This window comes from Anguilla rostrata, chromosome 4, assembly GCF_018555375.3.
Source record: "Anguilla rostrata isolate EN2019 chromosome 4, ASM1855537v3, whole genome shotgun sequence".
Classification (NCBI taxonomy): domain Eukaryota; kingdom Metazoa; phylum Chordata; class Actinopteri; order Anguilliformes; family Anguillidae; genus Anguilla; species Anguilla rostrata.
Window position 1 is genome coordinate 63179809 of NC_057936.1, and position 26983 is coordinate 63206791.

The window sequence follows — 26983 nt, forward strand, 5'->3', positions numbered from 1 at the left end:
TCATGCATGGAAACTGAAAGCGTCTTTTATCTCCAGCAGAGGGCAGCAGAGTCCAACATTTGAAATGGGGTGAATAGCTGTATTTGACGGGAATTGTCAAGTTACTCACGGCCCACTCCCTCGCGCATGCGGGACCATCATCTTTAGTCACATTGCTGCCCCCTACTGAACAGCCAGGGGACACACATGCATAGATATTAATATATTCTAAGTGTCATAAAAAAGAGTGAAAGAAATGAAAGAATGTTTGTAAAGATATGAGGGACTAAAAAGGTTCATGAGTCACAGAGCTTTAGGATATTTATCCAATACCGTTCAAAGAGTGGATATTTTTTTTGGGGGAAGAGCAAAACTGCAAAGTATTACACCCAGAATGTCCTTTAATCTGCAGCAAGCTGCTAATTACTCTCAATTGGACACTTTAATTGTCTCTTGAAGAATGATTTATTAAAAGCACCAAAAAACACAATGCTGTATGAAAAAATCACAATAATTTATTTGACTTTTTTTATACTAAAATCCAGTGACATACATTGTAACGCAAAACACAGTGGCAAACATTGGCATGGTACCTACAAGAGCTGGTGGCCTTGGACACAATAATTATTTTTCAATATTTTAGATCAAACTGTACATCTACGAACAAACCATTCCAGTTCACTCAACAACAAAAAAAAAAGTTAAAACCATTCTTAGGATCTCACTGTGTATGCACTGTACTGAACAGGTATAAATAAGTGTTATTGTTCAAGCCAGCACAATGACTACAATAGTCTGCAAAACACTACAGAGCATTTCGTTCTTAATGGTTCCGTTTCTGCGTATTCATTTGTAGACAAGTCTGAAATCACACGCTCGCGTCGGTCTCATTTTGTTCAATGAGGTCCCGCACAATTCATATTTACGCTTTATAATCAGAGGGAATTCACAACTTGTTTACTGACAAAGTGTTTTGCAGTGCAGTCAGAACAAAAGTTTATGGTTTATGGCAGGCGGTAATCCTTCCCTCCAGAAACTCCACTCCGTGTCTGTAAATATGTCTTCACTGAGTTCAAAAAGTTTACATTTTCATAAGGACAGAGTGAATGGAATAATGATCATTTAAAAAAAAAATAAAAAAAAGTAACAAGGACATGACAGTGCTGTTGCTCTGGTCAGGAAATTAATAAAAAGAAATTTTAAAAAAACGTCTAGCGCTGCCTGGAGCAAGCTGTGTGCTCCGAATGCAGTCTCCAGCTTCTCAGCATCATTATTTTACATCGTATTAGCAACTTCTGAGCTTTTTAGCAACTGAATGAATTCTCTCTCTTGGAGCATTTTTTTACACGTACAACCATAAAACATATGGCTTTTCTACCCCTGCATTCACATCATAGAAGCCATTGCAGTTATTGAGCATACAAAAAAAAAAAAACAACAACACAAAATTAAAAAGATTACACAGGAAAAAAAAAAACAAAAAACAAACAAACAAAACAAAAAGACAAAGGTCACAGGTCAAACTGGCTCCCATTGAGAAAACAAAAACAAAACAAAAAGGTCTAATCTATACAAGTTTGTTTCTACCCTAAAAGCATAAAAATACATTTGTACACCCATTAATATTTTTGACCCTTATATTAATGGCCATCGTAAGAGACCGTAACGCATCATGATATACCGTAAGACCCCTCGTTCCTCCTCTCATTCTGTTATTGCTTCATAAACACAACAAAATGAACATTGCACTATGATTAGTAGGGTCACTTTGTTTCCGAAAATAAAATTTAAAAAAATCGGTCGCCACACGTGTCTCAATCTGCAACGCATGGAAATACGGCCATGTGCTCTTTCAGACACATCTCCGGATATCGGTATTATATTTTTAATCGTTTATTAATTTGCGACGATGTAGGTTTAAGGCATCACTACCGTTAGAATGAGCCCAAACGATGATCATATCCATTTTCATGTTAAAAAGAAAAGTATTTCATACGGGGAACAGGTTCGAGACCAGCATCACTGGGGGCGACCGTGACAACCAGTGAATCTGACATTTTCTACACCGGTCCACGTTCACCACCTGACCCCTGACCAGATACTTAGGCAGAGTTGAGAAGAGCAGATGCCTTGATATATGCAGAGTCTGTGTGTGTGTGTGTGTGTACGTGTGTGTGTGTGTGCGTGTGTGTACGTGTGTGTGTGTGTGTGTGTGTGTGTACGTGTGTGTGTGTGTGTACGTGTGTGTGTATGCGTGTGTGTGCGTGTGTACGTGTGTGTGCGTGTGTGTGTGTGTGTACGTGTGTGTGTGTGTGTGTGTGTGTGTGTACGTGTGTGTGCGTGTGTGTGATACGTGCGTGTGTGTGCGTGTGTGTGTGTGCGTGTGTACGTGTGTGTGTGTGTACGTGTGAGAGAGAGAGAGAGAGAAAGTGGGGGGTGGGGGTGATCAGCAGTGTTCATTATGCCCTAATGGAAGAGAAAAGGGACGAATGAGTGATCCTCGTTCCCAGACTCACTCCAGCCCTGAGGGCAGGCTGGGTATGGCCGGATGCCTTACATGTGGAATGGAGCCTTTGCCTCACTGCTGGTAACTGCCATACTGCCCCTGTAGTGAAGAAGGAGGTGGGAGGGAGGGAGGGAGGGAGGGAGGGAGGGAGGGAGGGGGGGGGGGGGCAGTGGGTTAATGTCACATGTGGTCTTTACTGCACTGAAACATCATCTAAAGACAGCTTTTCTTTTCTTTAAAACAAAAAGCAAGATGCTCATAGGAGTATCCGAAATGGCATGTTGATGTCATCGATGTAGAAGCCGAAACCAGTCGGGCTCGTGTTAAAATTGCGCAAGTCACCAATACCGAAACAGTCCAGCAGATGGCGGCATGGCACTATGCGCGAGGAGAAAGCTACGTGTGAAAAATGGAAGTGAGCTTGTTTCAAATGTGTCAAGATGACTGTAGGAATAACTCAGTTTGTCTGACTTGTAAACTTACTGTTCACAATGCCATTTTATAAAACATTTGGCAAACTTCAGCGTTTTACATGTATATTTCTAAACAGGGGTCGAAAGCAGATTATTTTCTGGGCTACCCAGGTGGTTTCACAAGCTACAAAAAAAACAACCAAGAAAAAAAATAAAATCAAAATTCAAAGCAATTATTCTACATCAATAGTTCCATATATAAGCTGCAAATTGCACTGGATCAACATGTTATATTGCTCACACAGTTGGTTAAAATGTAAATCATGTCAGCCGACAATAGAACAAAAGTGACTGGGTAATGCACAGAATTATTGCTGTCTGTTTGTTAGACAAACTTCTTAAATGTGGGAGATTATTCTGGTCCGTGTGGCAAAACATCAGTATGTTACGTTTTTGTTTTTTTCCCTCCTGCTCAGAACAACTGTCTCTCATTCCCTCTGAGGACCTTTTTTTGGGAGTATTTCGACCCCTGATTACAAAAAACACTGTAAAATAAGGAGAGGAAGAACAGAACACAAAGGGGGGGGGAGGGGGGGGGCAATGAAATAAAAAGAACATCAAGAAAATCTAGCATAGGATGACTAGATTTGAATTCGGTGTCTTGCAACAGCAACCATTACCTTCAGGCCATACAGATCTAGTCAGGGGAGGGGTGAAAAAATCGCTCCTTAATTCCTCATGAGGGCCTGAATTTCAGAAATAAAGACATCAAACAGCAGCCCTGGCTCAGCGGAGGACCACACTGCAGCCAACAGGACAACACGCTCTCCCCCCCGCTCTCTACCCATCACTGCCTCACGCCTGATGCTACGGCTACCTACGGGGGGGGGGGCAACTTCCTGCAGCACGCACGCCCCCCCCCTCCTCCCCAGGAGTCCGGAAAAGCCCACGCCGGGCGTGTCCTCTCGGGCCTCCAGATCACATGACCCGCACCACGGGCTCTTCTGGCTCTGGTGAAGTCACAGGGAGACGCAGACGGACCGCATGCACTACACACGGGACGCTGGGTCACCTGACCAGCGCCCCACGGCTGACGAATGCGCTAACTAACCTTCAGACGGCCTGCAGTAAACTAGCAAAAGCAGGCAAGCGGAGCTTCACGGTCTCTATTTTACACACACGCATCACTGGCATTTCCCCCCCTTCCCCCCCCACCCCGAAACCGCCCGGTCGTACCTGGTCGTAGCCGTAGGACCGCTGCTGCTGGCCCTGGGGGGGGCCGGGCTGGGGCGGCCTGTAGCCCGCGTACTGCTGCCCCTGCCCCTGGGGGTAGTTAGGGTACTGCCCTGGCCCGCCCTGGGAGGGACCTGAGAGAGAGCGGGCGAGAGGAGAGAAGAAGAGAGAGGGGAAAGGAACATGAACACAAGGGCAAAAGAGTGAATGAGAGCTACGGAGGGGCAGAACCCCCCACTTGCCAGTCAGGAGCGCTAACCCTTCAAGATCGCAAATATGTGACTATAACATTCTTAACTGAACATTCTAATGCTGATGTCACAGTCACTACTGGTGACTGAAAGCAGTGGAGTTCTAGAACACTGACTTGTTCTAGAAAAAAAAACCCACGCAAGCTGAAGCTGATGGAGGCAGAGTAGCTGGAGGCGGAGTTGTTGTTTCAGACATTTACAAGGCCGAGGCACACTCACGCAGTCACAGAACGTGCCGGGGCACACTATGGGACAGTGTGTCTGGTCCTGACACAGCTCTCCGCTCTGTTAAACTCAGCTCCGCAGAGGCAGGCGGGCTGGGTTCAGCAGTGTGGAGACGGCAGCGTGAGGGGCTGCCTTTGGGGGTTCATTAAAAGCAGGACGGAGCATTACACACAGCCAGACACCTGCACTTCACACCGTGCCCGAGCAATTACTCCCCCCTCCCCCACCGTCACATCAGGAGGAAAACAGAATATACACTTTAACCTTGTAGGTGTTCCTGGTGTGTGTCTGCATCACACACTCAGACAGACAGACAGACAGACACACACACGCAAATACAGACACACACACGGACATGCACGCATACAGACACACACATGGACATGCATGCACACACACACGCACACACAGACACAGATACAGACACAGACACACACACACACACAGACACACGCAGATGGTGCTGATTCCACAGTAGACCCCACTCCTGGAGCCCTAATTACTGAGATGTGGAGGGCCAGGGGCTGGCTGTGCGGGAGGCTGACAGGATTAAAGCTCCTGGATGAGTCCCGCTCAGCCCGCCCCCGAGGCTCAGCCCATCAGCCGACCCCCGTCTCCTCGAGAAGCGCGCCGCTGTCGCCGTCCCGCAGCGATGCACCGCAGTCGCCCCCGCACGCGTCCGTCGCCGAAACGCCGCGCCTCTCCCCCCCCCCGTCCTCCACGTGCAGCGTCGCCGCGGAAACGGACAGGTAACCGCGCGGCGACACGCCCGGCGAACACGTCATTCACCCCGCTCCCCGGCTGTTCCCGCGGCTACGCCTTTTCACCGCAACCACAGCCACACATCCGTACACATCCACTTCAGGTTGCGTGGGAACTATTGTGAATGAGACGCAACGAATGTACTTTCAAACAGGAACACAAGGGACAACGTTTACAGACCACAGCCCAGGTTTCAGGTTATTTATCAAAGGCAGCTATTTGCAGCTGAGGTTTAACTAGCCACTGTCTGTTCTCACTGTGTTGCACTCCTCATTTAAAAAAAAAAAACTTACTCTTTCCAAACTGTTTTTTTCTTTTTTTTTTTTAACCTTTTAAACAATGCCACAGCAAGCAGAGATTGACCCAATGCAGCATTTACACTTCAACCCAACAACCCTTAGCTTCCCAGGATCACCAAACTTTACGAAACGCACGGCATAGCTAACAAAACCCCTCTCAGCCAATCAGACGCAGCCGGCCCAAGCCGTCTCTTGACACATCTACGTCGGCAGTCAGAAGAGAAGCGGGAGCGAACGGCGAGCAAACGCTCAAGAGTTAAACGACGCTGGGGGGCCCACCATATCCCTGCTGTTGCCCGGGGTAGCCCTGTTGCCCTGGATACTGCTGCTGCTGTGGGGGGTATCCCTGTGGCTGGGGGGGGCCTTGCTGGTAGGCCTCCTGCTGCTGTGCGTACTGGGAGTTACCTGCGGATAAGGGGTGGGGGGTGGGGGGCGGGGTCGGGAGAGAGACACACAGGTGGAGGTGAGCCCCGTGCGTTTCGGCCACGCCCGTCCCATTATGAACAAATCCAGAAGCACACACAAGACAGCGTTCTGCTCTCACGCTTCACATGACAAGCGACAGCGACAGCAACGGCAAACAACAGCGACTACTGAACAAAAACGACCAAAAACAAAAAAAAACAAACAAAACAAAACCAAACAAAAGAAACAAACCGAAAAAAAAAACATAAAACAAAGGAGAACAGCCTTGGTGCACACACACACACAGAAAAAAAGCCTTTTATGTTCCTCTGAACTACAGTATCTTGGTTCCCTGCCAACAAGCATTACAAAGAACTGTAACAACCACATTATTTAAAAAGAAAAAGACGTAACAAACAAAGGCTGGGGGGGGGCAGGGGGGCTAGAATAAATGCGAAAATTACATCTGCAATCACATACAGACAGCATAGGACATTAACATGTAAATAAAGGCATAAAGAGAGACAGTGACAGTGAAGACAAACTAGCTACACATATTCAGCAAGCTGTTTCAGCTTCCACTGAGCCTCACAAGAGCGGCAGAAAGGTTTCTGTGGGTCTCATCAGTGCTCAGCTGTTACTGCTCATGGGCCTCTGGGGGGGGGGGGGGGTCTAAGCTTGCGTACTGATCATCAGTTAGAAAAGTTACGTATTCCTACTGTAAGCATGGCAAAGCAGAAATAAATAAATAAAAATGTGCTGTTAGGTTTGATGTGAAATCTGGACAATTAGTGTTCTGTAGCAGATTTGCTAAGAGTTTAAAAAATATATAGATACATATATATATGCATTTAAAAAAAGCTAAAAATAAAAATGCAGAAAAAGTGGTCTTGTGCAGTGCTGTGTTTTTGCTCAGGTGTCCTGTCTGTTGAGGAGAAGCTGGCCTGTACGTGGGTAACTGTGGGAAGGTATATAGATACCTCCTTCGTAGTACTGTTGTGAGGACTCCTCATAAGGCCTATCGTAGCCCTGATCAGGATACGATGGTTGTTGAAAACCGTAATCATTATGACCTACATCAATTTGACAAGAAGATAAGGAGAAATGTTAATGTTCTCGGCTAAAAAAAATTAAAAATTAAAAAATTAAAACGTATCAAAAGATAAAATTCAATGAAGGAGGGAAAAAACGTATTTATCAAAGAAAGCAACAATGTATACATTAACATATACATGATCTGTAAAAAAAAATAAAAATAGATATCAATGTGTGCATGTCATCACCAACATTGCTGTTAATATTCATTCTGAAAAGCAGAAACGTAGTATTTCGATGGTCTTCATTGAGATTGATAAAGCAGCACTGAACAGTTCTTCCTGAAAGGTTTTGAAAAATATTTGTAAAAAGATTCTGCTCCTTACGTTTCTCCATCAGATGTGAACAATATGAACTTCTACGAGGCTTTCTGATCGTTTAATTATCTCAGACTCGTTAATGAACAGGTACGAGTGGCAGGACTTCTATTCGATTTGATCACTCTCTGAATATAAAAAAGTGAAGTTTCAGGGTACACTAATAAAAGGCAAATGTGACAAAAGAAACCTAGAGGCCATGAATTTCAAAGGATTCTGTCATCTGCAGCCAGCACGGAAAGCAAAGAGCATGCTGGTCTAGCGGTTTAGGGGAGAAAACCACAAAGGTGGTGCGTACGGGGGGTCCGGGGTGGACTGCGGGTAACCAGGCCTACAGGCCATGCCGTTGAGCAAGCTCAACCACATAAAGGCAAGAGGAGTCTGAAGGGTACTTGTGTGCCCACTGAACTCAGCAGAACTTACTGCACAGAAAAGCAACATAGTTTGATTTTCTACAACAGGCTAGCTAGCATTTCTCGTTTCACACTCCTGTCATTTAACACAAATACGTACCTGCATTCGCAATTTCTTAACTGAGGGTTAAAAGTGAAGTACGGCAACACGTGCTAACTCAAATATGTTCGCTTCCGTCTTACTTGGAAGATTTCTATAGTCGACCTGGCTCAGGAAGCGGCCCCAGTGCAGGCAGCGATACGAGCGTGACCTGCGTTTGAGGATCCCCTCGACATGCACGCTACCTACGACCACAGGCTCTCTCCACTGTGAGAAGGGACAGGTTACCACCAGGGCATTGCTCTGCATTCCCACCTTCTGGCGCTCCTTGTCCTCCGTGACTGTACTGCTCCCCGTAGTAGTCTTCCTGTCCTGGGTACTGCTGAGGGGGTCCTGCACATACACACACACACAGATATGTGCACACACACAGGGACATGCACACACATACACACACACACAGATATGTGCACACACACACACACATACACACACACAGATATGTGCACACACACAGGGACGTGCACGCACACACACACACACACACACACACACGTAGGGACAGAGACAGACAGACACACACATATACATATGGAAACACACATGCATACATATGTATGGATAAACACACACAAATGTGAACAGGTATACACACACACATACACAAATATATGTACAGGTATAAACACGCATACATATATACGGAAAGTCACACATGCACACGAGACAGATGTGCAAACACGTACAAGGAAACGCATATGGACAGACAAACGTACATGTACGACGCACGCGTACGCGCACACACACACACACACACACACACACACACACGCACACACATTCACAGAAGGGGAGAGAGTAGAGCTCAGTACACACGCATGTCCAGCTGGATCTCACACAGCACAGAGGCGGTCTTGCTGGACGCTGGTTAAGTGTGTCGCACGAGCCTTCCTGACCAGAGACACACAGACCCTCCCAGGTCTGTTACAGAGGCATTTAATCACACACACACACACACACACACACGCGTGCATTTCACTCATATGCACAGTTACACGCTCAGTTACAATAGTGCACACAATCCCAAAATCATAAAACCCCCTACCCTCAGCAGTGCACATACGTAGTGCCACTACACACTCCTGCGTCTGGGACGCACTCCTGCGTCTGGGGGGGTTCACGTAAAACTGGGAGGGGATCCCAGGCAAAAAAAAACCCAGAACTGGGCAAGTCTGCGGTCTCCGGGGTAACCAGCAGACTGGAGCACTCTTAAAAGGACAAATAAATGCAGGCGAAAACAGTCTAAAGGAGAAGAGGGCCTCATTATGAAGCGTCAGGCACAAGCCCGCTTTGGGACAAGTCGATGATGACCAGGCATCGGGGGAGGAGAACGCATGACAGGGACTGTTAAAAACAGGCTTTTTGGATTTTCGCTAAAGAGTGTGTCCATGCTCTGTGAGGCTCATCTCATCGGTGTCCCTGTCTGTGAAGGACGTCCCACAGGTCCGGGCCTCTGCTCTGAACAGCGCCTGACCTACGCAGCCTGGGGCGCGCTGGGGATTTTTTTGGGCGGTAAGCAAACCCAGGTCCACGGCTCGCGTGTAATTAGGCCCCGGGGCCTGGATTATGCGTCAGGAGTGCTCTGGCACGGGCCGGGGGGGGAGGGGGGAGGGTGAGTGGAGAGGAGAGGGAGGAGAGGAAGAGGAGGAAGGGAGGGGAGAGGGGAGGGTGAGTGGGCTGAGCGTGGGCTGAGCTGCAGCTCAGAAATAATGACCCGGAGACACAGAGTCAGCCCCACACAGAGGAGAGAGAGGAGAAGAGGAAGGGAGGGGAGGAGAGGTGAGAGGAGGAAGGGAGGGGAGGAGAGGTGAGGGGAGGAAGGGAGGGGAGGAGAGGTGAGGGGAGGAAGGGAGGGGAGGAGAGGTGAGGGGAAGAAAGGAGGGGAGGAGAGGTGAGAGGAGGAAGGGAGGAGAGGAGAGGAGAGGTGAGAGGAGAGAGAGGAGAAGAGAAGAAAGGGGGAGGAAAGAGGAGGAGAGAGAAGAGCAGAGTCTGGCTTTACCTTGCTGAGGGGGTCTGTACGGAGGCATGGGCCTCTGTCCCATCACGTGGTTCCCCTGGCTGACCTGTCCCATCATGCCCATGGGGTTCTGCTGGCCCTGGTAGTGCTGGGCGCCCCCCGGGGGCATGCTGTACTGCTGGGTGGGGGGCTGCTGGTGCATCATGGGACCTGGGAACACAGAACCAGCGTGACCTTCACATAGGAGCAGAGGGGGACAGGAGCAGTGGTAGGGACAGAAGCAGTGGCAGGGACAGGAGCAGTGGCAGGGATGGGAGTAGTGGTAGGGACAGGAGCAGCAGCAGGGACAGGAGCAGTGGAGAGGAGCAGTGGCAGGGACAGGATCAGTAGTAAAGGATTAGTGGAGAGAAGCAGTGGCAGGGACAGGAGCAGCAGTAGGGACAGGAGCAGTGGTAAAGGAGCAGTGGAGAGGAGCAGTGGTAGGGACAGGAGCAGTGGTAAAGGAGCAGTGGAGAGGAGCAGTGGCAGGGACAGGAGGAGCAGTGGTAGGGACAGGAGCAGTGGTAAAGGAGCAGTGGTAGGGACAGGAGCAGTGGTAAAGGAGCAGTGGAGAGGATCAGTGGTAGAGACGGGACTGGCAGAGAGGAGGGGCGACGGTACCTTGGCTGGGCTGCATGTTCATGTTGGGCCGCGGCCCGTAGCTGCCCATGGGCTGCCCCTGCGTCATGTTGATCTGGCCCTGGGCGGGCATGCCCTGGGAGGAGGGCACGGCGTGGCTGTACCCGCCCATGGACCCGTGGCTGCTGGGGGCCACGGTCATGCCGCCGGGCTGCATGCTGGGGGGCTGGCTGGGGCCCTGCATGGGCATGTGGTTGGGCCCTGGGAACAGCAGCACACAGACGTTACAGCCCTGAGCACTGAGCACTGTAGGTACCTCCGGAGGTCCTCGCACCCAACCCTGCCGCCCCCCCCCCCCCCACACCATGCCATACTTGGATGGACCAGCTGCAGACAGAGAGAAGTCTGCAAGCTGGTGAGCTGGGTGACACTGGGTCCTAGGACGCACGCACGCACGCACGCACGCACGCACACACACACACACACGTTTACGGGCGCCTTTAGCTTCACGCCCCGCAGCCGAGCGAAAATGAAATAATGGAAGATGGCCTACCCCAGTGCTTGACAACGTGCGCCACTTGTGCCTCTGCCCCTCCAAAACCATTAGACACGGATCATCATTCCACTAATCGCAGTGCCTGGGCTCAAGAGCCTCGCTGCAGCCAGACAGCCGTGGTGAGCACAGGGCCACACGGTGACGATCGCGGCCTAATTAAATCAAACCGTGGCGGCTCAGAAGGCTCACGGACGTGCCGTGTTTGTGTTTGCTGCGTGAGGGACGTCGCGGGCCCGGCCCGTGTGCTCCAGACCCAGCGTTGGGTAATCAGATCACCATAAAGAGCCGGAGAAACGGGCCTATGGGACGGGAGCGGCGGGAGCGGGCCGTTCTGACGGGCAGTCCTAAAGCCCGCCGGGTTACTGGCGCATTCGCCGACCTCTTGCCGCGGCTCCCACGGCCCCGCTGATATTTTTAGGCGGCGGAAGGAGGCGGAGGAATGTTCGTCATCCCGAGGACGCCAAACGCAGGCCGGAGCCAGCGGCGCTGGGCGCGGGCGCGAGCACAGACCGGTTCCAGCCGGTTCTCCCGCTCGGCGCAGGAATGCCGTGAATGCGGCGCTCGTCGTGACAGGACACGCCGTCTATCGCACGCGAGCACACGAGCACACGCACGCACATGCACGTACACGCACGTACACACGCACACGCACGCGCACGCGCACGTACACGCACGCAGGCAGACAAAGGGAGAGACGGCGAACCTCCCCAACGGAACGATGGGGAAAAAAAACAAAAAAAAAAACTGTTATGTCACCAGTGGCGCAGATTCCCTCGGGTCATGCGGTGTAACGGGGTTGCTAGGCAACCCTGCTGAGAGACGGGGGGGGCAGGCTCTTACCAGGCATCTGTCCGTTCATCTGGCTCTGCATGTGCGGGGCTGGGGGCCCGCCGCTGACCATCCCCTCAGTGGGCATGCTGTGGCCGTGGGGGGGCTGGGGGGCCCCGCTCTGAGTCATCGCGCCCGGCCCCATGGGCATGCTCTGTGTGGGTGGCTGCGGGGGGGGAGGGGGGGGGACACAACACAGCGCAGTTACAGAGGTCCCTGCAGCCTCCCGGCAATGCACACAGACAACAGACACACTAACAGCAAACCGGGGAAAGAACAAAGTGGAGAGAGGCCAGGAGGGACAGGGGGGAGAGTGTGTGCGCGTGTGCGTATGCGTGCATGTGTGTGTGTGTACGTGCATATGTGAGCGCGTGTACGTGTGTGTGCGTACGTTCCTATTCATGTGACAGGAGGCGGACTCTGAGACATGAGGAGACCTGCACCCCAGCACGCCAGATCTTCCTGCCCCAGCACAGCCGCGAAAAAGCGCCGCTGCCATGGAGACCAGCTGTGGGGCGGGGAGTTCACGGGCGACTGTGAGGTCACCCACCGACCTTCCCTGGGCTTTCAAAAAGCGCCTTGAAGCCACAGCAATGCAGTTTTTGTGCCGTTGTGTTGTACGACAATTTACACTGAAGTCAACCTAGCTGGCTAGGTGAGGAACGGTCCCGCTGAAGTGGTGTATGCAACCCCAGCGCCGAGAGAGAGAGAGCGGAACTTTATTTCAGTTAAAAAAAGTTAACAGGTCCCGTTCCTGCCGTTTCTTATCAGCCAGCGACAGAACGCTCCAAATCCCCCCGGTACCGATTCGAGCCGTCCGCCCGCCATTCACAAAGCCGGCGCGTGATTGGAGGAGAAGGCTTCTCTCTCTCTCTCTGTGCCTCCCACGCCGGATGAGAAGCTACGGAGGACACAAATCGCATCTACCTTCTGGAGTAAACCTGAATACACGCTCTGCAGTAATCCTGACGCACGGAGCACCTGTCATCCCGCTACCCACAAACCCCCCCACCCGTGACTGTGACGAGGACCTTCGCGGCGCGACGGACGTCAGGGCCGGGACAAAGACGACAGACGTCCCGTTCCCGTCCCACACAGCCCTCAGATAGCCGAATTACACGCTCCCCTTGCCCTGGGGCTCTGCTCTTTCCCCATTCTCCTCTCTCATTTTTCGGCGTAGGAGTTCTCTACCTTACCGACCGACGTTCCGAAAATCCGCCCCGACACCCGACACGAGGGGCAGAGGGGACTCACGGCGGGACGCGGAACTCATCCGCGCGGATGTGCGCACGCTCGCATTATCCCCGCATTCTTTCGGCTGCCACGGCAACAGGAAGCTCTTTCAGATCCGCGGTTCCACACAAGCGAGCAGAGCCATGCATGACAACAGCGTGCTCGCCATATCATTCAAATTTGCATACGCGCATCAAAATTCTATCCCGTTTTTTGTTTTGTTTTTGTACCACGCAGGCACTCCGCGTGAATCACCTAATCCTCCTCGAAATTTCCTTTCCAAATTAAAACGCTGTCAGGAAGAAAACTAGCAGACACTTAGAGGACCCTCTTATTCAGAGTGACACCTACAATAGGAATAAAGCTTCATGAACTTCATACAAAGTCAACGGCTCAAATGCATGTTTTGTTTGTGTTACACACCGAAATTCCCTGCCCTGTTAGATGTTTCCATAACATTTTTCCATATTTAGTTATTTTATAACTCAAGAGATTATTCAAAAAAAGGAGCCACAGCATGTTCAATGTTTCAGCCTAAAATGGGTTGAAACGCTCCTCTGTGTATTTATTTATTTTTTTATCTTTTTTATTTGGGAGCAACTAATGCTGAGTGTGTATTCCATTACCTTTTCCTATGCTGATATTTTAAGCTGCATCAGCATTACTGTTTGATTGAGCATGCATTAATATTTTTCACTTCCCAAACTCTTCTCTTAACCTTGCTTACACTGCAGTACCACTCCTGACAAAACTAACGGTACATTTCAAAGCACGATTTTCACTCGCAAAATACAACATCGCATTTTAAAGATTATGCACGACGCAGCACAAAGGAAAAGGGGAGGGGGGAAATGAAGATTTCCTTTTGCTTAGCGGTGATGAAAATCACAGAGCCGGCTAGCAGGCAGGTAGGGCTTGGAAGCAGATCAATGCGAACGCTGACGCAGACGTATCCCGCGGACACGTACTTTAACATTCCCGAATGCAAGAGACATTAAAGCGGGTAAACAGCCTCTGTGTTGCGCAAGTCCGCGAGATGTTTGCAGCCGTGTGTGTTTTTTCGCCGTGCCTCGCGGAAAGGAAACTAACGGGAATAAGAACGCTCAAGGTCACGCCTCCCTTCGCCAGATACTCACGGCAGGCAGCAGCGACTGCATGTTCTGATTCGAGTCCGCTATCGTAGCCAGGTACACCAGATTTCTGTGCAGCATCTGCTGATACCTGTTGAGTCAAACAGACGGATTTTAAAAGCAACAAACACAGATTTGTAACCACTAAATGTCTTTCGGGTCCCAGAATATTTTCTTTAATATTACTCGTATATAACTTTTTTTTGCTCCACTCACAAGTCGTCCTTTATTCTGTATTACTCATCATGGAAAACATATCAAACACCAAAAGAAACACCAGGCATAAACCGCGCGCGTGTGTGTGTAAACACCACTTACTGTGAACATTCTGCAGTTTTTCCTTTGCTTTGGAAGTCCATTATACACTGAATTAACTGGTTGTTCTCATCAAGCAGCTGAAAAATACAAATAAGTTTGTCAGAGAAGGACAAATCAAATCCAAAATAAACAATTCTTGTATTTAAGCTACCGAAGCACAGGCACCAAAGGGGGAGTCAAACTTCAGGGCTTTTTAAAATTTGATTACTTTACTGTACATGTTCAACTGCAGCAAAGGACATTTACATTAGTTTCTGATAACCTGTCGGCTTTACAATAGCACGGGATTATTAGGGGGTGTACTGTATGGCCTACAACAAGAACAAAAGCACCTGCAGAGAAGCTTGTACATTGATGCTCTGCCTCCAATTGTCATATATCTATACATTACATGCTTATTCTTCAAACGGTTACATTCAATATAATTTTGGTTGAAAGTATTTCTTACGACCCATGCAACCTGAGACCACGGCACTCCAGGAAAGAAGTACCTGGATGTTGCTAAAAACTTATATTTGTTTATAATTATGAATAAGTACCATAAATGTAATGACCTCATATATAATGCTTCTGGAAACGTAACCAGAGAGGTTATGTTGCTACTTAAAAATCCTGAAAGTGAATTAGCCTACTCCTTTAAGCATTTCCCTCTCGTGCATGTATGGCTTCGTTTATTACTACACAAATAGACTATATTTATATAGTAAATCTCGAAACACTTCGGTTTTGCTAGACACAACAGTACTACAAGCAGCTTCACTTCGAGATAAATAATATAGCTACTCAGGCCTTTTCAATAGTTTCATCTAACCGTTTTTAATGACAATAACGGGAGTTTTTGGTTTTAAAAGAACCTCAATACACTCTGCACCATAAACTCATTATTACGCCAATATCTGCCGTTACTGTCTCAACAGTTCACACAAAGGCAAATTAGCTTAGCGTTCAGCATCGGAGTAACTAGGCCTCCATCTTTTCGCTAGCAAGCTAGCTAACGCTAAAAACAAACATCTCCCTGAGCAATCATTTTAAGATTTCCTTCCATAGCTTCCCACTACTCGGTGTCCACGCCCATTCAGTAGCACACGTGAAGTTTATTTTCACTTCTTTTTACAGCACAGCCGACTATTAAAGCCAGGATCATTGCAAACAAATAAGCCAGCTAGCTAGTTAGCCTAGCTGTCTCTTCCATTCTCCCTGAGCGACTTTGAATTGTGGATGAAGCGATAGCCAGCTAGCCTGCTAACCTCCTTGCGCTGTTCTCGGTTTCGCGTAAATTAATTACCTTCTGTATAGCCGCGGGTGTTATATCACCCTTTCCCCGTTGTCTGTGAGCCGCGAAAGCCACCGACATGGTAATTATCCCGAGCAAGACAAGAAGTGAAAATGTAGTCCAAAACGGCAAAATTTAGTTAGCTTAGCTCAGACCACACAGTACAGAATGGGCTGTATTTCTGTAATGTAACGTTCCACGCAAGGGGAGGTGACAACAAAATTCAAAAGAACATTTTCGAAACATTCCATAATTTTAACTTTGTAACAAAGTATTTCTGTGTTCTCTTTACTTAAATTTTCACTTGGTTATTAAAGCACTTAATTCTATATATGACTTGCATTGTTTTACTAATAATACAATTTTCCTACTTCCCCTGCGCGGAATGATTTGCTCTTGTGCTCAAACTGGAGACCAGACAGAGCCGCAAGAGAAAATGGGCGAGTGGTATGTTCTGAATGTGGGGGCGTCTGACCCGGTCTATGGAATCGTCTGTCAAATGAAGTAGTAATACCGGTGCTGTGTTTTCACTCTACACTGAAACGCGCAACTAAAACTTCACCGCACAAGTCATGGAACAATAATGAATCTCGGTCTCTCTGGCTTTGCACAAGGGGCGATTTTCCAAAAAACCTCACCTTTGGTATCATTATTTTTTTAAATCTTAAATAAATATAAATTTTCTAAAAACAATGTTTAAAGTTGTTGGTAAAACAACAGACAAATGTTAACGTTACATATATTGACGTTAACGTTACATATATAGCACGCAGGTTAATTAAATGTATTTAACTCAATTGTTAATAAAGTCCAAAGAAAAAAAAACTCAGTTAAATTTATCATCCAAGACTAATGATGCAGTAAAATCATTTTGTAACGATTATGTTCCCAATCTATAATCTGGTCCCCTACATCTGGGGGAAACCCCAGCCCTGCAAAATTGATGTTCTGACCCAGGGGCCACTGGCTATATGTTTTGATGCCTAATTAACATAAGTAAAAGCAAAAAGTGAAACTTGAATTTATTCTAAATAAGAAAGTACTACGTTGTAAAAATGTTTAGAAACAAATTGCAAAAAGTGTGTTTTTTAACAGACACAATACACCGGATTCAGTATTACAATTTTCACTCTTATGTAAACCACACCTATTGCTAATAAAATTTGGTATCATCCGAGTTCACGGTTCACACGCATGCGTACTAGGTGAGAAAACCCGCACAATTGAACGGGTGCGTTTCGGATTATTTAGTTTTCGCGAAATTAGCAGGGTATTTCGACGTAGGATGGCTGCAAGATATGACAGAGCTATTACAGTATTTTCCCCGGATGGTCATCTTTTCCAAGTTGAATATGCCCAGGAGGCCGTCAAGAAAGGCTCAACTGCTGTGAGTTTGTTATAACTTGGCTACCTGGCTTGGTGGTGCTCCAGTCTTTGCTAACATTAGCTACTTGTTTGCCCACACAGTCGGCTAATCTTCGCGAATAGTGTTAATGGTTTAAATTAACTTGCCGATGATCGCTGGTTGTAAAGTAACATGTTTATCTGAATAGTATTTGCATTATTTATATTTCCAGAAGTCGGAGAAACCCCTGTGGCAACTAAGCATGACTTGCATGTTTTTAGCGAGTTAGCTAAAATAGCTAACAAAAGGAGCTGTGCTATGTACTGCCAGTACGCATACCACTTGTTGACAACTTTTGGCCATGTACAATCTCATATTTATCTAGTTCGCCAATACGTGTTGAGTTGATGTTTTACTGGCTGGGTCTCACTGTTGAATGGACTGCTAGTATTTGCAAGCAGTTAACTAGACAAGTAGGCAACATTTTTAAATGATTGTAAATTCATTGTCAGTGTCAAACTTGATGCATATAATACGATTTGAACTTCCCAAAGGCAATATTCCTTGTGTCAAGGTATGTCTTTGATCCTTTTTCCAGGTGGGTATCCGCGGTAAAGATATTGTAGTTCTGGGCGTTGAGAAGAAATCTGTTGCAAAGCTGCAGGACGAAAGAACCGTGCGAAAGATCTGCGCACTGGATGAACATGTCTGCATGGCGTTTGCAGGTATGGTGTATTTTTTATACCGAACATTATATGTTTTCACATTTGTTTGCATTGATTGGCACATGAATACTTGTCATTAACCCTTTAAAGTTTAAAATTTGTCTGAATGGCAAAATTATATGACAAGAGCAGGTAAATAATGGTCTTACTCTAACTCCCTTGTAGGTAACTTGACAAAATGACCAACAGGGAAAAAAAAGCCCTCATCATGCATTGAAAAGCTGGAACGGACTGTTTCCAGAGCAACTGAAAGACGTCTGATTGGCATTATTTCCTTTCTCCTTGCCCAGGCTTGACAGCGGATGCTCGTATAGTGATCAACAGAGCCAGAGTAGAGTGTCAAAGCCATAGGCTGACTGTGGAGGATCCTGTTACTGTCGAGTACATCACACGGTACATTGCAACCCTAAAACAGGTAGGCACCTGACACTTCCCAAGGCCACGGGACTGCTGTTAAATGATACTTAATGGATTCAAGCGTACTTTATTCAGAAACTAAATATTAAAGTGAAAGTTTGATGTGTGGTTGTCACCCAAACATGCTTTTTTGGGAGCTTGACGCCTGGTATAGATATTCTTGATTATTGCAGGTATTACCATTATCATTTGTGAGTACTTCATGGTTTAAAATGGATGAGCTGGTGAGCTTCTCCTGGTGTATGGGTCGGGTTACCCAGATTTACTAGCGTGCAGCCTTGCCTTACAAACAAGATTCGCAGGAAATAAGCATGAGTGTACAAATAAGTTTCTTCTTCCCTTTCTCGCTGTAACAGCGATACACTCAGAGCAACGGACGTAGACCGTTTGGCATCTCGGCGTTGATTGTGGGTTTTGACTACGATGGAACTCCAAGGCTCTACCAGACTGACCCTTCAGGAACATACCATGCGTGGAAGGTGCCTATTTTTATTTATTATTATTTTTATTCTTATTCTTCATCCATATTATTCTTGTCTTAATGGAGGTGTACTGGTACTCTTATTGCTAAAGTTCAATTTGGATGGTAGTGTAGTGTAATGGGTAAGAAACTGGTCTTGTAACCTAAAGGTCACAGGTTTGATTCCCATGTGGGACACTGCCACTCTACCCTTGAGCAAGGTACTTCACCCGCATTGCTTCAGTATATATCCAGCTGTATAAATGGATGCAATGTAAATGTTATGTAAAAAGTTGTGTAAGTCGCTCTGGATGAGAGCGTCTGCTTAATGCCTGTAATGTAATGTATGTGTACCAAGAAATAAGAGGATTGCAATATTTATAATATGTAGGATTTGCTGCAGTTGTTTTGCTTCTGACCAGAAAAATTAGGTTTCTTTGTTTTATTACTGATGTAGGTGATTTTCCAATGTGTTGATTTTTCTCTCTTTCAGGCAAACGCAATCGGTCGCAGTGCTAAGACAGTGCGAGAGTTTTTGGAAAAGAACTATACGGAGGAGGCCATTGCAAGTGACAATGATGCAATCAAGCTTGCAATCAAAGCTCTGCTCGAGGTAAGGAAAGCTGCTCTTCTATGAATTCCCATGATGTCCTAGGTTCTGGAGTCAATGCCATTGCCCCATGACTTTTTCCACTTTTCACAGATTTCTGACTTTTTACTTGCTGGTTTTTCTGTCCTGGCAGTATAGGACTCGGTTTAATAGTCTTACAGTACAATCTGAGCACCTGCTCCAAAATCACACAAGTTGCATGAATATGGTGCAGAAGCAGTTATCTCTGCTTTTACAACTTAATTGGTCCATTCGTGTTTTGTACTAGAAAGTAATTTACCTTCTGCAGATGTTGTGGTATATTTGAGGTTTGCTTTTTACAGTGAGGCAAACATGGTGTGTCTACATGACCATTCGTTTACAGGTTGTGCAGTCTGGGGGGAAGAACATTGAGCTTGCTGTCATCAGGAGGAGTCAACCATTGAAGGTAGAGCATTCTCTCTGGAACATTTCCCTTTATGAATTTGGAAATTAATCAGTTCTGTAACAATGACTAGTGCAGATTGTCAGGTTTTACTTTCTTTTTTCAGTTGTTTTCCTCCTGTGTATCACCGCCATGAGTGGCGATCATATTCTAGTTTTGTATGTGATGATATTACATGTTTCATATCCATAAATAAGTTTATTCTTTTATTCTCCCCTGCACATATTTATCTGTGTTTTAGTGTTACATTGCTGTAATTCTTTCTGTTTGGAGATGTGTGATCTGGTGCTTTTATTTAAAATGTTTATATTTTTTCCATATGCATGCAAGAAAAAGCCAGATACAACATGTATTGGTTCATACTGAATGTAAGAAAAGCACAGCGCACAAGGTATTATCTTTTTTTTTTCCTCATGTGGTCTGCTCTCCCCGCCCTTGTCTGCACTTTAGATTTTGGAGGCGAAAGAAATCGAAACGCTGGTGGCTGAAATAGAGAAAGAGAAAGAAGAGGAGGCTGAGAAGAAGAAGCAGAAGAAGCCCACATAAAACCGGCGTCTCCCCAAAACTGAAACTTGTTGGTGTGTGGGTGGAAAACAGCACTTAGTTTCAGCTCCAGATGTCATACCAAGTCTTTCAGTGTTTTTTTTTTTGTTAGATAAGCTATGAAAAGGTCAAGTAGCTCTGTCGTTATGGTCAGCTGCATGTTGTTCCGTTAGCCCTGAACATTAACTGATTTTCTTTTTTTCCCCCTCTCTTTTGAACACTAAGGATGCAATTTATAACAAAAAACAACTCAATAAAATATTTTGGTTTGTATTAGCTTTGTTTCTTTTGTTGTTTTTATTTAATTATTAGTTATTTGTTTTTGGTTTTGTACAAAATTAATGTAAAAGTTGGGTATTCACCAAATGCTCTTATCAAAAATCAGCGAAAGTAACATTGAATCATATATTTGCTTTAGCTGGTTCTGATAGCTGTTTGGGGCAAATTAGATTTTTAATCTTATTTCAGTGTTATAACTGGAATGTACAAAAACAAACTTGACTTTTCTGCCAAAAAACTCTCAAATTCTTAATTGAAAGGTCAGCTTCTGTAGTTTGACAAAAGACTAGTTTTGAGATGGGTAGGCCTGATGTTAAAGTGACCAGGTGTGGAGTTTGGGTAGAACGCAAGTCTTGAAGAACTAAGGGGAAAAGCACATCCATCACGCCTAGCCTAAACCAGGCTGATCTTTTCTGAGGTACTTGCTTTAGTTGTAATGTGTGCATAACTTCATGAAAAGCATATGCCCTGAAACTGGTGTAAAATATGGTGTATTTATCAACATGAAATCAACAGGTTTTCTTGTACTGCACTATTGCCTTGGCCTTTCCTTGGAAGTTTGCATATAGAACACTACTGATCTTAAGAAGCATTTATAAAAACATAGAACATTTTGAATACGTGTGAATAATCACATTAAAGTGCCGAGGTATAATTTGGCTTGCACTATATGTTACATTGCACAGAATTGTGCACGTAAACACGCCAAGACTGTCAGGACTCTCAGAAGCAATAGTAGGGGCGACATTTGTCATATTAGTAACCACCACGTGCAAAGCGAAAGAGTTTGCGCTTCGATCGCTGAGTTTTGTCATTGAACGAACACTGACGTAATTCCGCGCGAGTTGTATCATGCTGGAGTAGCCAATGGGTGCGAGTTAGCAGCGCGAATTCCAAGGTGTGTCACTGGTTTCAACTACGAGACTGCGCAGCTTCCACATGGCTATATAAACATGGCTGTGGGTGCCGTTGGACTGGCTGGTGATCAATTTCAGGAGGTAAAGTTATGCAAGTTTATAGGTTTGCTTTTTTGTGTAGATTTATTTGTATGGTTATTTTGTGCGGTCAACATACGTGTCTGTATTGCTTTGTGACTTCTTAGTTGGGCGGTTAAACTTTGTCAGCTAGCTTGGCCATGTGTTATAGGTAGCTAGCTCGCTAGCTGGATAGCGTGAAGTCACGTGCGAAACAGGCTTTGCGAAAGCAAGCTATGTGTTTTAGCTTGTTAAATGAAGCAACGCAACCAGGGCTAGCTAAAGCAATATTTTGAGTGTGGAGTCTTTAATGTTGTGACACGGCCAAAAACCATGCTGGTTTGGAAATGAAGAGCACATACTAGCGTTTAACTAGAGAACTATAGGTTTGCGAGTCCACGATGCATTTCCGTAGTTTAGCCCGCAACAGGGTCATGTTATTTTAACTTTGCCCTTCAGTGATCTTTTGTTAATTTTTCAGTTACGCGAAACGGCAACAAGTTGGAAATGTTAAGGTAGCTCGCGAAGACATTAGGAAACGAAAACAACCACCAGCGACGCCTATTAAAATGCCTGCACTTGAAACCTCGGTCAATTTGGAAGTTAAACAAATTCAATCACAAGAAGAGACGTGGAAAACGCAGCTTGTCAACGGCGGGGCGACAGATGTTTCCCTAAACTCGTTGCACAGGTTGAACGGCAGCGATGATGCCAGCGCGATAAAACCAGGAAGACTTGTCGAGGCACAGGCTGAAGCTACAGTAGCCCCGGCATCGAATGGCGAAAAGGTAGTTTCAAATGGACAGTCAACTGTAACCTCATTGAGACCAGAGTCCCAAGCGGTACAAAACAACAACAGCCTAACACTGACGCCCAGCAGTTGCAACGCGCCAGTGATTGTGTCAAAAACTCCAATTTCCGCAGCGCTTTCACTTTCAACGCCGAAAACTGCAGTCGCTCCTTTCGCGATGAATGCACACATTATAAACGGCTCAACAAACGTGCAGTCGGCTGTGAGCAACCCTGTGCCCAAGATAATAATGAACGCGGGACAGAGTGGAACGAACTCACCCGTAGTGCCGGCTAATAACGTTGTCCAAGGAAACTCTTCAGTGACACGTGTAGGCCAGCCGACGGTGACTGCAAGCACTTGTGGCCAAGTCAAGGTTGATATGAGCTTGGCGCCTACTTCTCAAGCTGTGGTTTCTACAATGACCGCTCCACAAGCCTCGAAGGTGACCAGAGTTGCCACTATTACCCAGACGCCGGGGAAAGGGGCTGTCATCGCCTTGCCACGGCCATCCACACCTCAGCCGACCGGTGCGCCGCGAGCACCTCAGACCACTTCTGTGCAGCTGCCTGCTAATTTTCAGATCCCGCAAGGTGAGCGTGTTGCGTTTTCCTTAAAATCTGTCAAACATCAGTCCTGCACTGGAGTTCTCCAGGAGCCCCTCCGGGTAAGGTTGGGTGTTGAGTTCAGTCAGTGTGCAATAGTTTCTTTGCATGCATATGGTCTGATTTTAAAATAAGTCGTTTTCCAGAGGCTGGTACGGCGTGTTTTTTGGTCATGACTGTGTGCTACACTTTTCATTAGCAATCCCAGTTGCTACGCTAAGAAACGGTGCCGTCTGTTGAGAGCGCTAAGCTGTGAATCTTTTGTTTAATTAATTAATTTTTTAATGATCTGGAGTACGTTTAGCTTGTGGAAAACGCACTATGCATTGTGTGTGCTCTCTTTGCTCCGCCCCCTTTGTCGTGCATTGCTGTCTGAGCTGCTGTTGACGCTGCTGTGTGTGCGCAGGCATGGTTCTGATCCGGAGCGACAGCGGGCAGCTGATGCTGGTGTCCCAGCAGGCCCTGGCACAGGCCCAGGCGCAGGGCATCATCCCCAGGGTGAACGCGGCAGCCAGGGCCCTACCCACTCCGGCCGCCGGTCAGGTGTGTTTCGGCTGCGGCTCCCGTTCCTCCTCCCAGCTCCCCCACACATACACGGTCCATGGGGTCCCCCCTGTAAGGCACGTTGCGGACAAGGCTGCACTGAATGAGTGGAGTGCCTCTCGCGTTCAGCTTTTGGGGATTCTTAGGCGCCCCAAATGTGCATTTTGGAGCTGTCTTCTTGTTTGCCGGTCCTCGCTGTGTGAAGTTACAAATGATGCCGTTTGATTGGCTGGTGTAACTGCTGGAACTGAAGCCATCGCTTGGCTTCAGTTATGCGCTTGGGTTTGGGGGTTGGGGGTTTGGGGTGGGGGGGGGTGCACTAAATGATGGATAGTGAAGCTGATTCAATTGCTCTTGCTCTCAGTGCTATTACTGATTGTTATTTAGGCTTTTGTTGTGATGTCATTTTGATCGCAGTCATGACTGCAGTCATGATGAGGAAATGCATGTAGCATTACGCAATGTTTGGACAGCAGTCAGGCTAGTATGAATAATAATATGAAAATATTGCCTCATGCTCTGCGGAATTCTGTCCAATTTTCAGTGGAAACATTACTCATCCTGTTTTTCCGTCTGTAGGCAACGACGATCGTTCGAAATTCGGAGGTTACACCTGTAATAAAGGTGCCCCCACCTCCAGCAAGCGGCACACCAGTGACCTCTTTCCAAAAGATGTCCGTTTTAAAGGTTGGTCATAATACTTTAACTGCACGGCTGATAAGCAAGCTGGAAATTCTCAACGTTTCTTGTCACAAGTCTCAAAGACTCGGGGTTCAGCAGAGATTGGTCTGGAGTCCGATGTGTAACGTGTTGTTTGTGGGTGGGTCAAAGGTTCGAACTGATCTTGCCACTCAGGCCAAGTCACTCTGTGTTGCATTGCTCTGTGCGTTACACTAAGCCCATCTGAGTGCCTTGAGTTGCTTTTCCAAGCCATTCTATGACATTGTTTTGGTGGTTGTTAAAAATCGATAGATTCTACAGGTGAAAGACTAGATTTGTTCAATGTGATACGTTAAGCCACTTTCTTTGATAACATGATGTATGTTTTGATGGAAGCATCTAGATATTTGACTTCATTCGATTAATTGGCGGGCGGCACGGTGGTGCAGTGGGTAGCACTGTCGCCTCACAGCAAGAAGGTTGTTTGTTTGAATCTCAACTTGGGCCCTTTTCCGTGTGGAGTTTGCATTTTCTCCCCATGTCCGCATGGGTTTCCTCCCACAGTCCAATGACATGCAGGCAGGCCAATTGGAGACTCTAAATTGCCCATAGGTATGAGTGTGTGAGTGAATGGTGTGTGTGTGTGTGCGCCCTGTGATAGTTTGGCGGCCTGTCCAGGGTGTATTCCTGTATTCCTGCCTCTCGCCCAATGCACGCTGGGATAGGCTCCAGCACCCCCCCGCGACCCTGCCCAGGATAAGCGAGTATAGATAATGGATGGATGGTTTCCGTAGTTACGGTCATGCTACATGTTTAGGTCTCATCTGTGACTTGCCTTTTCCCTGTTAGGTCACAGGAAGTGCCGTTTCCGCCGCTGCAGGCCCGACTGTGCGGCCAGCTGTGCCTGCCACGGCAACGGTCACCCCGGCAACAGCGGAGGGACCCAAGGCCACGCTCACCGCCGCCATCTCTGCGGTAAGGCTGCCTTCGATTGGCAGGTTGATCACACGGGTCACGTTATTTGTTTAAGATTGCGGTGAGGTGTTACCCCATACAATCATCCAAACAGCAGCCACAATAACAGATCTGTAACTGTTCAATGTTCAATACAGCACCTTTTCCATTTAGAAAAGTGTGCATTGTTTTTTTTATTTTTATTGTTTTAAATCTTGAATGCAGCTTGCAGTTAAGCCTTGATATCACGCCCCCTGTACAGTGTTTAGTGTCCTAATATAAAATACACCTTTCTACGGTGTACAATTTCATAGTGCCACTGTAACAGATGGTGCTTATTTGGAAGTGTAGAAAGGTTTTTTGCGTGCTTAGTGGAGATCTATGCACACGTTACATCAGTAGAGCTGTGAACATGAATGTTGGATATCTTGCCCTCCTATAATAATCAAGGCAACTTTTATTTTTCCTCAGGAAACTTTGGAAAATGTGAAGAAGTGTAAGAATTTCCTGGTGACGCTAATTAAGCTGGCCTCCAGTGGCACTCATTCTGTTGAGATGGCAAAAAATGTCAAGGAGCTGGTGAAGAGTCTGCTGGTGAGATACGTAATGTGTACTCTGCGCGTAAACAATGTTACACATGCCTGTCTCTATATTGTTTTTATTTTTTTGAATTTCGAAAAGTCTTGCGTTTTTCGGTTCTGCTTCATGTTGATCATTGTTCACCGTTAACACTCACTGACTTGTGACTTTGTTGCCTGAACCCCTCGCTTTTGCGCTGTTCTTAAAAGGATGGAAAGATCGAGGCGGAAGAGTTCACAGACCGGTTGTACACTGAGCTCAAGTCGTCTCCTCAGCCTTACCTCGTTCCTTTTCTGAAGGTATTTGTCACCTCCGTCTAAAAGAAATCACATTTATGTTACTGAAATTAGATTTATAAGGAGATTTAAGAACGGGTGGGGGGGGGGGGGCGAGGACAACTGGAAACGTTGGGCCTTTCCATACAGTCTGGAATTTTGTACAACAGTAACAAAGCAATGTTATTGGCTGCTTCAAGAGCAGGGGTGTGAAAGCTATTTTTTTAAAACTAAGGGCATAGGCCTTGACACCAAAATGGGTGGAGCATTCATGTCCCTTCAGTGACTCTCAAAATTTGAGCCTCTGCTGTTGTGCTTCACTACAGAGTGCAGAGTCTTGATTGCGTCACACAGCTGGGTGATTGACAGCGTCTTGTAGCCCCGCCCTTTGTGGGTTTTTCCAGAGCCTCCCTGTCCAATCAGCAGTGCTCATTACTGCAGGACATGCCTTCTTTTTCCACCCAATTTCAAAGTGCAAAATGCTGGTTCTTATGGCGTATATTTATTTATTTCTTTATTATTTTGGGGAGTGCCAGGGGGGACTTCAGGGCCCTTTTAGAACTGATCCTCTTCTGCGCCTCCCTACCTCCTCCGTCTCGTCTCATCTCTCTCTCCCTCCCTCCCTCCCTCCAGAGGAGCCTCCCCGCTGTGCGTCAGCTCACCCCAAACTCGCAGCTCTTCATCCAGCAGTGCGCTGTGCCCAAACCCCCGCCGGCCCCCCAGCAGGGGGCCAGAGCGGCCCCCCCAGCGCCCGCCGGGCACAGCAAGCCCTCGCAGCCCAGCCTGGCCACCGCTCCCGCCCCCAGACCCGCCCAGCCACCCAGCTCCACCCACCTGGTAAGCCCCGCCCACATCTGAGGTGAAAGGTCATTCCTGGCCTTTGCCGGTT

At 47.0% G+C, this 26983-nt stretch overlaps 3 protein-coding genes across 7 annotated transcripts in view; 2 read left to right on the forward strand and 1 right to left on the reverse strand.

Annotated features, from left to right (window-relative positions):
- Nucleotides 1-474: 474 nt before the first annotated feature.
- LOC135253936 (protein SSXT-like) lies at nt 475-16339 on the reverse strand. 3 transcript variants are annotated; one of them, XM_064333799.1, is made up of 12 exons: nt 15924-16339; nt 14639-14715; nt 14327-14411; nt 11970-12123; nt 10616-10834; nt 9998-10165; nt 8254-8331; nt 7054-7146; nt 5948-6073; nt 4135-4265; nt 3579-3644; nt 475-2584 (listed from the first exon to the last, which is right to left on the reverse strand). In XM_064333799.1, exons 1-11 carry the CDS (start codon nt 15990-15992, stop codon nt 3627-3629), a joined length of 1218 nt encoding a protein of 405 aa, XP_064189869.1. In that variant the 5' UTR covers nt 15993-16339; the 3' UTR covers nt 475-2584; nt 3579-3626. The 3 variants fall into 3 exon arrangements, with proteins under 3 accessions (XP_064189869.1, XP_064189868.1, XP_064189870.1); XM_064333798.1 differs by lacking the exon at nt 3579-3644; XM_064333800.1 differs by lacking the exons at nt 3579-3644; nt 7054-7146 and having other exon boundaries at nt 15924-16337.
- Nucleotides 16340-17097: 758 nt separating this feature from the next.
- On the forward strand, nt 17098-20709 carry LOC135253937 (proteasome subunit alpha type-7). Its single transcript, XM_064333801.1, has 7 exons — nt 17098-17298; nt 17855-17981; nt 18272-18396; nt 18755-18877; nt 19352-19471; nt 19833-19895; nt 20343-20709. The coding sequence occupies exons 1-7, from the start codon at nt 17197-17199 to the stop codon at nt 20436-20438; spliced, it is 756 nt and encodes a 251-aa protein (XP_064189871.1). The 5' UTR covers nt 17098-17196; the 3' UTR covers nt 20439-20709.
- An 849-nt stretch (nt 20710-21558) lies between these two features.
- The window catches only part of LOC135253935 (transcription initiation factor TFIID subunit 4-like), a 34809-nt gene continuing 29384 nt past the window's right edge, over nt 21559-26983 (forward strand). Inside the window, exons 1-8 of one of the 3 annotated variants that reach the window (XM_064333795.1) lie at nt 21559-21712; nt 22170-23071; nt 23490-23626; nt 24206-24313; nt 25136-25261; nt 25712-25834; nt 26029-26118; nt 26728-26931. In XM_064333795.1, coding sequence (XP_064189865.1) covers nt 22258-23071; nt 23490-23626; nt 24206-24313; nt 25136-25261; nt 25712-25834; nt 26029-26118; nt 26728-26931 — 1602 coding nt within the window. In that variant the 5' untranslated portion in view covers nt 21559-21712; nt 22170-22257. Of the gene's footprint in view, nt 23072-23489; nt 23627-24205; nt 24314-25135; nt 25262-25711; nt 25835-26028; nt 26119-26727; nt 26932-26983 lie in introns of all 3 variants that reach the window. The other 2 variants (XM_064333796.1, XM_064333794.1) reach the window with 2 other exon arrangements.

Bases quoted from the DNA above. Each gene is read 5' to 3' on its own strand.
- LOC135253937 (XM_064333801.1), top strand. From the start codon at position 17,197: ATGGCTGCAAGATATGACAGAGCTATTACAGTATTTTCCCCGGATGGT. The intron at 18,397-18,754 runs GTAGGCACCTGA...TCGCTGTAACAG, and splicing joins ACATTGCAACCCTAAAACAG to CGATACACTCAGAGCAACGG. The intron at 19,472-19,832 runs GTAAGGAAAGCT...ATTCGTTTACAG, and splicing joins CAATCAAAGCTCTGCTCGAG to GTTGTGCAGTCTGGGGGGAA.
- LOC135253936 (XM_064333798.1), bottom strand. From the start codon at position 15,992: ATGTCGGTGGCTTTCGCGGCTCACAGACAACGGGGAAAGGGTGATATA. The intron at 14,716-15,923 runs GTAATTAATTTA...TGTATTTTTCAG, and splicing joins CACCCGCGGCTATACAGAAG to CTGCTTGATGAGAACAACCA. The intron at 14,412-14,638 runs GTAAGTGGTGTT...TTGACTCAACAG, and splicing joins AAAACTGCAGAATGTTCACA to GTATCAGCAGATGCTGCACA.